Below are 11,945 nucleotides of genomic sequence, written 5' to 3' on the forward strand. Positions count from 1 at the left end.
GAAACAATGGAACTCCTATATTGTGGGGTTAATTTTTACACTGAAGAGAAAGGGTTTCTCTGTTCCCTGTTTCTTTTGATTGCAATTACACTATTGCTGCTAAGCAGCCTAAATAGGATCAAGCCTAGGGGCAGAATCCAGAAGGGAAAGACAGCAAAGAGGCAGTAGAAAACAAAGTTTGGCAAAATAACTTTGTGCAAACATGTTCAGTCCAGCCTGCATACTAATTCTTCCACTTTGGACAGTAATGCTGAGCATGCTCCAAGTGGATGGGACGTGGCCACAACTACCAAACTCAACTTCCCTGAAGTCAACAGGGTTTCTGCATTTCAGTGGAGAAAAAAATAAATTTCTTGAATCATCAGTAGTAAAATTTTTCCATGCTATGTCCTTTCCTCTTAAGTTAGAACTTGGAGTAGAAGTGATCGAACCAACCTGAAAAGCCGCTTTCATTGCCGTTAGTCTGTCTCCCATTGCCCCAGTGGATGGCTTGTATGCCTCATAGTTACTCATCACACTGTTGTTGTTTCCACGGTCCTATGCAAAAAGACAAAGGACAACTGGAGAGATTTATCCAACACAGACACTTTCAATTCAACTGTTCTCCGAATCTATCTTGACCCTGCACTCAGAAAATGCATCTAAGAAGGATGACAAACTTTGGAGAGGACTGAGCAGCAGAACAGTTTGCCCCATAACCTTGAGGATAACAGAAAAGTAAAGATGCAGTAAGGCTTAATGACTTATGAGTCAGTAATATAACTGCATTTCCCAGCTCTTTACAGTACAAGCAAAAGCAAAATGCAATCAAATGGAGATTTTCACAGAGGTCATAGCCAAGACAAAGCGCGAACAAGACTTCAGCTGTGACTTTTGGAAAGATGCTGAACATGACGTGTTTTCAACATGTTTACAGTTAAAGTCTGTCCCCATACACACTGGCAATGAGCCGTTTTCCTAGCATGGACATATATTAGTAAGTGTTCCCAATGCTTCAAGATTTTTTGCTGCCAAGAATCAGCCTGGAAATGGCTTTTCAAGTAATGTATTAGCATTTATTTTGCATTGACAGTCTATTTTGGGAAGAATCTCCAAACCTTCTGGATCACTCTGGCCCTAAAGAAGGCAGCCCTTTACAAGAGGATAACAGCAGAGGACAATTTCACTTGAGGTATCTGTGATACCAACTCTGAAAGACTGTGAGCTATGAAAACCTTTAAAAGCAGAAGCTATATCCCAGTATAAAGATTTTTTAAATTAAACAGTATTCAATACTAAGTTTAGAAGTTCCAAAGAGGAACAGGTTCCAAACTTCTACTTACAGAATTTTCTGATCCCAGACCAGGACGTTCACGGTATCCTAAGCCACCGCCACCAATATTCAGTTTCTTGCCTTTTCCTCCTTTGAAACGTGATTTCCGGAACCACGGATTCTGTACAAAAGAAGGCCAAATGCTTCTCAACACAGGGAATAAGAAGCTTCATAAATGCATGTAACAAGGCTCAGAAAAGAAGTATTTTGAGCACTTAAAAAGAAAAAAATACTACTTCCCATTCAACAATGCAGCTGTTGCAAAGGGATAGGATGTGACAGACTACAGCGCTTTGAAACTAAGCTGTAGACAGTTCTGTCTGTTGGTCTGAAGCTTTTTGTTACAAGTGCTTTTTATGAAAACTAATTTTTTGTCCTGAACTTTTAATCCATGTTAAGGTTTTGGGGGTTGCATTCTAATAAACCCAGGAATAAAAGCAATCTGTAATGCCATTCACTTGGGAGCTCTGAACTTGCTTGTACTTGGGTTTCATCCATTTAGCCCACTGCCTGGCTAAGGAGAAATGAGGTTGTGTCACAGCAAAACTTCCTGCAACAAGCAGTGGCCCAGAAAGGGCAGTCCAACCAGACCTCCTCCTGTTACCAGGTTTTTATATAATGGCTGGCTGCACCTCTTTTTATGCCCTACAGTTTTCAAACCTGAAGCAGCCAGGAAGCCAAGCCATTTAGCTTCTATACTCTCCTCTCAAAGGCAGCCTGTGGAGGTCTGCCTCACAAATTCTGTCCCTTCTGAAAATGCTGCCTCTCTGCCTCAGAAAAAATATTTACCTCAGGCAGCTAGTGCCCAAGCTGCTTGGCAATGAAGCCACAAGCATGCTAATCCATCTCTGAATTTGGAAAATTGCCAAAAAGCCTTTGCTCTCTTGCAGCTACACAGACAGCAAAAGACAAGAACTTAAAGAGCTGACGAGTACAATGGCACAAGTACGATTGCTTCGGCTATCCGTCATACCTATATTTAGCAGGCCTGCCAGACAGCACAGCCAAGCAGGTATAATGATCAAGCAACAACCATTTCACAGAGTGAACATCCCAGTAATTATTTCCTAGTTTAGCTTTCAACTAAGCTCCATTTCCCAGGCGCCTACCACAAACGCATATAGAAAATCTGATTGTAATGAGATACTGGAGCTGGAGTGCTCTGCTGGCATCAGCCAGATTACAGCTCCAAATTTCCTAGGCAGTGCCTGACCCCAAAATAGATTACATACTGTGTTTCAAGATCTTCATGTCTTCATGGATTCCTTCACAGGCCATTAAAAACACTAGAGATCCTACTTAAAAACAGTATAGGTTGCCAAAAGGTCACTAAGAACACATGATAGAGCCAGAAACAAGTCCCTGAGCTCCTGATTTTGTGCCAATCATGGAAGGAATCTTCCTCTACTCAAGGAGTTTTTCTTGTTCGTACCTGCATTGCTAGATCCAACAGCTCTTTGGAAACATGTTGATTAGCGCCTTCCAGATTTCTGACAAGATCACCAGCAAAGTTACTGTCTTTGGGAGTCAGCAGAGTGTAGGCAACTCCCTTCTCGCCTGCTCTGCCAGTACGACCAATTCTATGGGTGTGCGTATCTATGTCCCGAGCCACATCATAATTGATCACAGTCTTAATGGAAGGAATATCTAACCCACGAGCTGTAATGAAGAACAACATAGCGGTAAGCGTGATTAACCCGAATGAACTCAAAGCAATCCCATTCATACCAGTATATCACTTCATTGTGCTCCAGCATACAAAAGGAGTTTCCACAGGAACACACCCCAGTTAAGACACCCTCTGTAGGCTAAAACTCTTTGTTATCTTAAGTGGAGCAGTATCTTCTCCAAGAGTAGTATAAGATACACTGATCCCCAAGTTCACAGGACTGGAGATGGAAGACACTTCCTTAAATGATTGTTATTCCAAGGAAGAGAGAGGGCTTTAATAAAGGACACTGAAATTCACTCTTTGTTAAGCTAAACATCTGGGCACAAAAACTGTTCTAGAGAAGGCTTCAAGTGTGTCCCTTTCCTCTTCATTTAAGCATGCATAATGTGTCAGCCGATTAATGAATAGCAACTACTTCCTTAAGAAACAGCTTATTTTCTTTCTGTATATGGAAAAATATCTGTCACACTGTAACTTAAACACCATTAGAAGACTGTAGAAATAAAACCCCTTACTAACACTGTGTACTTCTGAAAAAATATCTGGAACACAGTGCCCAGCAGGTGTAGAAGCCAACTTCGTTGCCTTCTACCGACATGCGTTAGCCTTTCTGCTGATATCCACAACTTGTATGAGCTGCCGTTTCTTAGAACGTCACATACCTGCCACATCAGTAGCTACCAGTATTGGGATCCCCTTTTTCTTAAAATCTGAAATGACTTTATTCCTCTCACTCTGGTCCATGTCACCGTGAAGCAGCCCCAGATTATGATCCTCCTGCTTAAGGTTATTGGCCAGCTCTTCTGCATTTGCCTTCTTGGTGACAAACAGGAGAACGCTCCCAGATGATGTGAATTCTACGAGGCGTCGAGTCAGCCAGTTCCATTTGCTAGGTCCAGAGGGGAAAATCTCCACAATTTGGGTAACATCTTCATTTGCCTAAGGTGAGATATAAGAAAAGCAATAACGCAGTTTAGAAAGGACAGTATGGCAAACAAACACTAAGCATGAGAATAAAAACTGGAGAAGTAGGGGACCCAAACTCTCCTTAAAAGAGGTTTCAGCTCTTGTCTAACTGCTGACCACTTCATTTTCACAGTGCAGAAAAGGCAGGGATTAAGAGAGGCAAAGTGCAGTCTTTGACATGATGCAGTTTAGCACCCTACTGATATAAAGACAGGTACTTGCAATTTAGATGCTCTTGCCACAGACGCTATCAACATCCAAAATAGACTGTGCAAGAGTTGGGTCTGAGATGGAGAGGATGCTCATCAGTAGAAGTTACTCATATGCAGATCAGAGAAAGTACTCCTGAGAGCTGTGACATGCCCTCAGAGTCAGGAAGAAGGGAGGTATAAACAAACTCCCTTTATACTCTGTATTGCAAGTAATAAAAATGCAGTGGAGCATACAGCACTATCTGGAAGTTTCTCTGAAAGATTTAGTTTTTCACACATTTCAATTTTAATGATTTCAAGGATAATGCTCTGATAACAGAGTAAAAATTTAGATCAAAGAAACCATGTGACTGAGCTAGGAAAGCTGCTTCTTAAGTAATGTTTAGGAAAACCATTTTCCCACAAAGAATGGGCTGAAGGTAGCCATTAATTTTTTATTAGAAAGGGATACCTCACATTCCTGATTAATAATAAAAAAAAAATTTAGAGAATTGATTAAAAGAAGAATGTTCTGAATGTATCCTGTGAAACTTCTCAACAGTTTTCATATACTATAAACAAAGTTTCTTCACAGCAAGTGTCATCTGTCTTCATTGACATACTACCAAATCCTTAGTCTGCTAATAGTTCAGCTGCTACTGTTGAGCAAGTATAGAATCAACATTCCCACATAAACCAGCTGAAAAACATTACAGTCTATGTTTCAAATCCTTCATTGCAAAAGCTGTAATTTATTTATAGTTTTGAGACAAAACAAAAGGTTATACCCATTGATTCAGCCTAATTAAAAAAAAACAGAACATCAATCACTGCATTAATATTGTTTCCCTCCTTGATGAAACCTCCCATCACTACAAGAATATTTGTTGGCAGAAAGAAAGCTCAATAAAATTAAAAAACAAAACAAACCAAAAGAGCCTTACTTTTTTTTTTTTTGTTAAGCACAAAGTATTTGCTCTTAAATATATATGATGACTACTGCAGTTTAACATAAATTTCAGACAACAGAAACTGAATGGTCCATTTCTCCAACTGTCTCTTAAGTAATGTGGAATTACCTCTCCAATGTCTCCCTGCACAACTCGAATTGGGTCGATCAGAATATCTCGAGCCAATTTCTCAATCTTCTTACGGAAAGTGGCACTGAACAAAAGGGCTAAAAGAAAAACAGTATTTGAAGTCCTTGAAAAATAAATTTTCTTTAACACTGCACAGATGTTGTGAATGAGGACCAGTACAACTGTACTAGATGTCAGTGATCTGAAGCTGCATTCTGTTTTACTGGTTCTAATGAAAATTATCAATCACACTATTAGAATACCTCAAAATGGAAACACATATTGTGGCATCTGAAACAAGATGTGGATAATAAGTGGCACTGCTGTGAACATTATTTTATGGCAGCTTAGAACACAGGATCTCAAAGCATACTAATATTAATTCAGCTAATCATCTTTTCCCTGAGTAAGGTCTGTGGAGGGATTACAGACTGATGAACAAGTATGAGCATTTAATCACACTCACAAGTGCTCCTGCCCAACAGCCCACGCTGAGGATTAACACCAGTGGACTCTCACAAAAGTCTCATTCTGTGGCTGTGTCAAGAACAGGAAATCCAAGCTCTGTTCCAGATTCTTAACTGGTAGCCCACCATATAGCCTCTCCGGACTTTAATCTGAAACTAAATTTATACTTATACTAAACCAAGCTTATACTTATTTAAACTAAGCTTATACTTACTCTGTCTGTCAGGACGTACGTGGCTTGCAATTGATCGGACCTGATATTCTGGAAAAGGAAAATGTTTGATCAACATTGTATGTTCATTATTTAGTAGAATAACTCAAAATGCAACTTCATTGCTTTATTTAACAAATAACAATATAATGAATCAGTGCCTCTCACTCAGTATTTCATGTTATGAAATGTGACTTCAGGTGCTTTTTGCTGCACAAGGGAAGTTCATTTGCTGTACGTAGAAACTTTGGGAAATTCCTTCAGCAAAAAGTTCTCTAAGCAAAGATCCTAGCTGAGTCTGTGCATATGCTGTATATCTTACAAGTGTCTCCCTCCACTTGTGGTATTATAGTACTGTCAAATCTTTGCTATATCCCATGATGCTTGAGCACATGTTCAAAATCATCCAGATCTGAATGACTAAACCTCTTCCAATGAAGTTCTTTTAACACCACTAGTTTGTACATACAGAACCAAAGCACAGAAGTGACTTGCCCAAACGTTATTCAGCAACTCTAAGAGAAAAATCAGGGGTTTTGGACTTGAACTTCAAGAGGACTTTGCTGATCTCTTTACAGCAACAGGTATTAGACCTTGGAATATGACTTTTGTCTATAAAATATTTCCAAGTATATGAAGCTACAAAGGTTATAAACAGTCCTACCAAGCTGGGAACTAGACGCCACTGTTCCAAAACAGTGACCTTTGCTCATTACATACCAAAACCCATATCAAACATTCTGTCGGCTTCATCAAACACAAGGTAAGTGACTCTTTGCAGGTTTGTAGCTTTCTTTTTCACGTGATCAATTAAACGACCCTATAAAAAAAAAAAAAAAGCGCCAAGTTTTTAAAGCATATTTTTAAAAAAATGTTAATATATGCAACCTTCAAACACTTAACTGCTTTTTATCCTCACTTACCAGAGACTTATAACAGAAAACTTTTCAATACTTCACTCTGGAAGTAAGTGTCAGTATTCAAGTCACAGAAACAGATTCCTGAAACTTTCATCAACTACACTTGACAAGCTGAATTTTAGGACTGGATTTTCAAGGTTAACAGTGCTGAAATCCTAAAATTCCCTAGTCTTCATTACTGCTTATTTAATCCCATAATATTTCGTGCAGGAGTTGTTCATGCTTCCTTTTCTTTCCTAGTACCCCAATAAATAGCCACAATAAAACTTCCTCCAACCATTACTTGCTCAGTTTTGCCCAAGTTCATAACTAGTTTTTGCAATAAGCAAAGCCAGTTGACAGTGGTGCTCATTTACATCACTGGTTCAGCATCAATACCCATTCTGATTCAATGTTTCAACCTTTCAGTATCGCTGCCACAGGCTCTACACTAATTCAGTCAGATGGCACTCAAGTTCCTGACATTCTGGGAATTTTCTTTATGAATTTAAGGCTCAGCAATCAGAAGCTGGTATTGCACATAAGTGATGCTGATTCAAGCAGATCTTGCTTGCTAATGTCTTCTATTTGGAAATCATACCTAACCTCTTTCAGTTTCTTTTGGGACACAAATAATCCCAGCATAATTGCTCTCAACATCTACCTGTGAAGAATCTAGATATCAGTGATCTGAGAACAAATTCTGCATCACCAGTGGCATTAAAAGTGGCATCTTTCAGCTTCAGTTAAGCAACAAAAAAAATTGTAATGTGTGCATACAGGTACTTACGGGTGTGCAGACAACTATCTCTGCCCCTTCCTGGAGGGCTTTGGCTTGCTCCCACATGCTTCCTCCTCCATACACAGCTACAGAGCGCAGATTATATGCCTTACCAAAGCGCTTACATTCAGAATGGATCTGAGAATTTTAAACAAAGCACATCACAGTTCACATTAGACAGATCTGAGAAAATATACCTACTTTGGAAATATAGTCCAGCTCCTGAAATCCACTTTTCAGCTAATAACTTAAAAGAAATTCTTCAGAAATCCTCAGGGCTGAATACTTCAATACTTGTGGATAATTTCCAGTAATATGAGAAACCTATTTAGGCATCCAACTGTAATTTAACCTGCAGGCTCTATCCTTTTACACATACAATTTGTGGCAATGCATCCTCAGTATTCTTAATACTTAGAAATAATATGGGAGCACTGTGCAAAAATTTACAATTTCAGATTTGTCATGATCCCTCAACAAAAAGACGTGCAAGAGACAATTGTGAGCTTACATTGGAAGCACACTACTAATGGAGAGTAGGTTTTTTTCAAATAGTTTACTGAGGTTCTCTGATAATTTCTGCCCAGAATTTTGTCTTCTTCTGTAAGAACACTACATGGCACGTATATGCTTAATATACACCTACCTGTTGGCAAAGCTCTCTGGTTGGGCATACAATCACTGCAATGGGACCATCCCCTGGTTCAAGCTCCTTTTGATCCATGATGTGAATCAACATCGGCCAGATGAAGGCTGCTGTTTTTCCACTTCCAGTCTTGGCTATCCCAATCATATCTCTGCCACTTAGCGCAACTGGAACACCCTAAAAATAAGGAGATTCTAAACCCATATTATGCCTACCTTAGCATATTCTTGTGCTAGATATTACATGAAAACTCAGATAACAAGAGAAAATCACATTACAGAGGACTCACAGAAACATACATTGATGCTTACACAGTTTTATTGCCAAGTTCAGATTTGAGTTGGTTTGTTTCAAGGGCTGGAAGCAATTATCAGGGTATGACTGTTGGTGTCCTATATGAAATCCATGTTTGGGCGCAGTACAACATCCCAAGGATATAAGTACATGTCCAGATACACATCTTGTCCAGGTGTAAGAACGCTAAAACCAGATTCTCTGAGCCTATTCTCTCTGTAACCATTCTAAATGCTGAAGTCCTCAGTTCATCCCTACTGTTGCAATAAGGACCTCTCAACCACAGGTTTTTACAAATAGTATGGACTAAAGTCCTAATATGCATCCCTTGGACACAGCACCATGTCATTTTTTGTACTTCAAGAAAAGTATCTGAAGCAGTGTGGTTATAATCACATTAATTATAACCTTAATTACTTATGGTAATCAATCTAGATATGCAATAGAATCCCTTTTGCATGCATGGCTCTCCAAGGAATGACCAGCTAAATAGTCCGGCTCATAGGGATTTATTCTAACTAAGGAATAAGGTTGTCAATGCATGGCTCTTTACTCAGCTACTGCTATGGTTATTTTTAACAGAATTTAAAAAAAAAAATTATAAAAAAAAAATCTTTCATACATTTCTATAAGCAAGAGATGCCACTTGCATGTTCTTCTGTCTTCACCAAGAGACAAATGAAGAAAAGAATATGGATATATTTACAGTGGTCATTTAACAAGAAAAAAAGTGGGCAAACTTCTATATAAACAATACCAAAATTATTTTCCTCGAAAAATACAAATTATTCTTCTTCGTGACAGCTCTATCTAGGAAATTAAAATTGTATACATCCTCAGATGAACTAGGGACCTTTGCATATGTTCTGTTAGTTCCGTTTAGATGTTAAAGAAGTAACAACACTCACCTGACATTGTATAGGAGTGGGCTGGGTATACTCAGATTTCCTAATTTGATGCATAAGTTGCTCATCAAATCCAAAATGAGCAAAACTACTGCCAGGCCTTGGAGGAGCAGCACCAGAGACCTTAGAAACAGAAACACATCTTCGTTCGTGAACAGTAAGAGAGAAACAAAGAGCAATCTGTACAAAAATGAAGAAAAGTGTCTCTCTACCTCCGAAAATGGCTTTTTACTTTTTGAATAGACAGAATTTTAACTAGGTGCAAATCCAGATGTGTTGTGTAAATAAGACTTTCAGGTATAAAAATTTAGATGAACTGTCAATCAACATAAGCTACTAAACATCATATCTACCTCTTTGTGTAATTGGTCTGCTTCTTCCCCAACCAAGTCCCTTCCCAGAAAGGCACCACACTAGCATGTCACAAATGGCAAAGAACTAATTCTTGCATATAGTATTTCCAGTTTCAATTCCTAGTTCTTTAGTCCAAGTGCAACCATGCAACTGGCGCTCTTAGGTGTCCACTTTGACAATGCTAAAGACGACTTTCAAGAACTGCTAAGGAAAACCAAGCTCTCTTAAATCAAAGTCACTGAAGGTACCTGAGAACCTTGGTATTCAAAAGCTGGAGTTTCCTGTGAAAATCTTCATTAAAACTACTAAGACAGTCCGAAAAAATGGGAGTAAGAAGATTCTAGGGGGATAGTTTTGTGACCAGCTTACCCGGAGATTTAGCTTATGATGTAACTCCACCACTTGCTGCAGGGTGAGACTGGTGATCTCCTCATGCTCGTCATAGAAATTTTTCTCAAATGGTGGATATTCAATCTGCAAGGGTAATTACTCAGTTAGTCCAGGACTCAAGATTCTCTCTCTGTACATTTAGTTTTGGAGTGGAGGGGTCCTTTTGAGAAAAAGTTCTTAATTATCCCCAAGAACGTTAGTTTAATATGAACAACTGATGTCCCTGACAACATTGATGTACAGGGACAGAACCATATTTCAATCTACCTCTTCGCACCTACTTTCTAGAATGCCTCAGACAGAACAGAATGAAATAGACTTCCTACCTCTGAATGGTCAATAGGTGGAAGAGGATCAATGATTTTTTTGGATGGTGCAATTGGATTCCCATCACTATCATACTCCAGGTTATCCTCTTCCTCTTCTTGGACCACACCAGCAGTGGGGTTTTCAGCCATGTAGCGAAAATAAGCTTCCTGCAGCAAAACATACCAGTAAAATCACATACAATAGGATGCAAAAATATTACTACATTTGTTTAAATGATGTATATGCTACTTGCTTTCACACCCACCGAGGGGAAAAAAGTTCACTAGAATTGGTTCTTCTAATAAACACCAACAGTTACGTCCAGAAGGAGGACCACAAGTACAAATGAAGAAAATAACTATCACGTCAACTGGACCACAAAATGCTTTTAAAAACCAAACTTCTTCTCTTACGTGTCTGCTTAGCAACTCCTTCTACCAAGACTTGTTATGCTTTAACAACAGAAGAATCTATGAATCACACAAAGTACAAACGCTGCAGGTTTTTAAACAAAGAACACAATGTTACTAAGCATATGATGTTTACATTTTTTTTAAACACACTGTGCAAAACATAGTTTCTCCACTTCCCCTAACTAGATTCTAAGAAGTGAAAATATATCTATTTTTCACTGAGAGAGTCAACAGCAAACAGCAAAGAAACTATTTCAGAAGAGTCCTTCAACACAAACCCAAGTTAGAAGTCACTGTCACCACTATCACATGCCATCCTTACAGCTCACAAATATGTATGTGTCTTACAGAATCTCACTGGCACACCAAAACATTCTTATGGAGAAAACACTAGTCTCACTTGACTAAGATCAGATTTTTAAAGCAAGGTTCAGTTACAAAGAAATGTAACTCATCTGGATTTTTCATTTGCATGACCAATTATCACTCAGTCACATAGATATGCATACAATATCCTTGAACAACAACTGTCTACAAGTGTAAGTCACCTTTGCTCAAACTTTAGCATAGCCACACTCATTAAATTGGAAGCAAAGGCCTAGAGGCCAGACAACCCTTCCATGCTCTGCATTACTGCAAGTAACACAGTAGTTATTAATTACAACTTAGTAGTAAGGTACATTTTCAAATGAAGTCTTTCCTCTTTGTTTATTTTTTCTGTTACAATGATGCTTATAATCCTCAGTCAGAACTGGAGCTTCTCTGAAAATAAAGAGCAAAAAGCCTGATTCTTGCCCTTAACAGACGTGAAAATTCACGGAAAATAAGCCTTCACAGTTTAACAGACTCTCACTAGTGCTGCATGTTAGTTGATTCTGCTAATTTCAAATTTGATGAGACCCTCAAATACTGAAAAACTTGTACAGGAAGCTGAAATTCAAATTGACTGAAAAAAAAGTCTTCTTAAACAGAGTGAAAAAGAATGAAATTGTCTCCTAATATTCTTCCCTTTTTTTAGTGAAACACCTAGAGAGGTAAAGGCAGCAGGGTAAGCA

The 11,945-nt window shown here is 38.7% G+C and overlaps 1 protein-coding gene across 4 annotated transcripts in view; it reads right to left on the minus strand.

Moving 5' to 3' along the window:
• DDX42 (DEAD-box helicase 42) overlaps positions 1-11,945 on the minus strand; it is a 21,526-nt gene that overhangs the window by 5,209 nt on the left and 4,372 nt on the right. For all 4 annotated transcript variants that reach the window (XM_035895169.1, XM_035895168.1, XM_035895167.1 and 1 more), the window contains 12 exons: positions 10,495-10,644; positions 10,148-10,252; positions 9,428-9,547; positions 8,226-8,402; positions 7,589-7,717; positions 6,620-6,719; positions 5,903-5,950; positions 5,221-5,318; positions 3,647-3,923; positions 2,745-2,971; positions 1,323-1,433; positions 436-537 (listed from right to left, as the gene is read on the minus strand). In XM_035895169.1, coding sequence (XP_035751062.1) covers positions 436-537; positions 1,323-1,433; positions 2,745-2,971; positions 3,647-3,923; positions 5,221-5,318; positions 5,903-5,950; positions 6,620-6,719; positions 7,589-7,717; positions 8,226-8,402; positions 9,428-9,547; positions 10,148-10,252; positions 10,495-10,644 — 1,644 coding nt within the window. The remainder of the gene's footprint in view (positions 1-435; positions 538-1,322; positions 1,434-2,744; positions 2,972-3,646; positions 3,924-5,220; positions 5,319-5,902; positions 5,951-6,619; positions 6,720-7,588; positions 7,718-8,225; positions 8,403-9,427; positions 9,548-10,147; positions 10,253-10,494; positions 10,645-11,945) is intronic.

This window comes from Egretta garzetta, unplaced genomic scaffold (assembly GCF_000687185.1).
Source record: "Egretta garzetta isolate BGI_Z169 unplaced genomic scaffold, ASM68718v1 scaffold385, whole genome shotgun sequence".
NCBI classification, from domain to species: domain Eukaryota; kingdom Metazoa; phylum Chordata; class Aves; order Pelecaniformes; family Ardeidae; genus Egretta; species Egretta garzetta.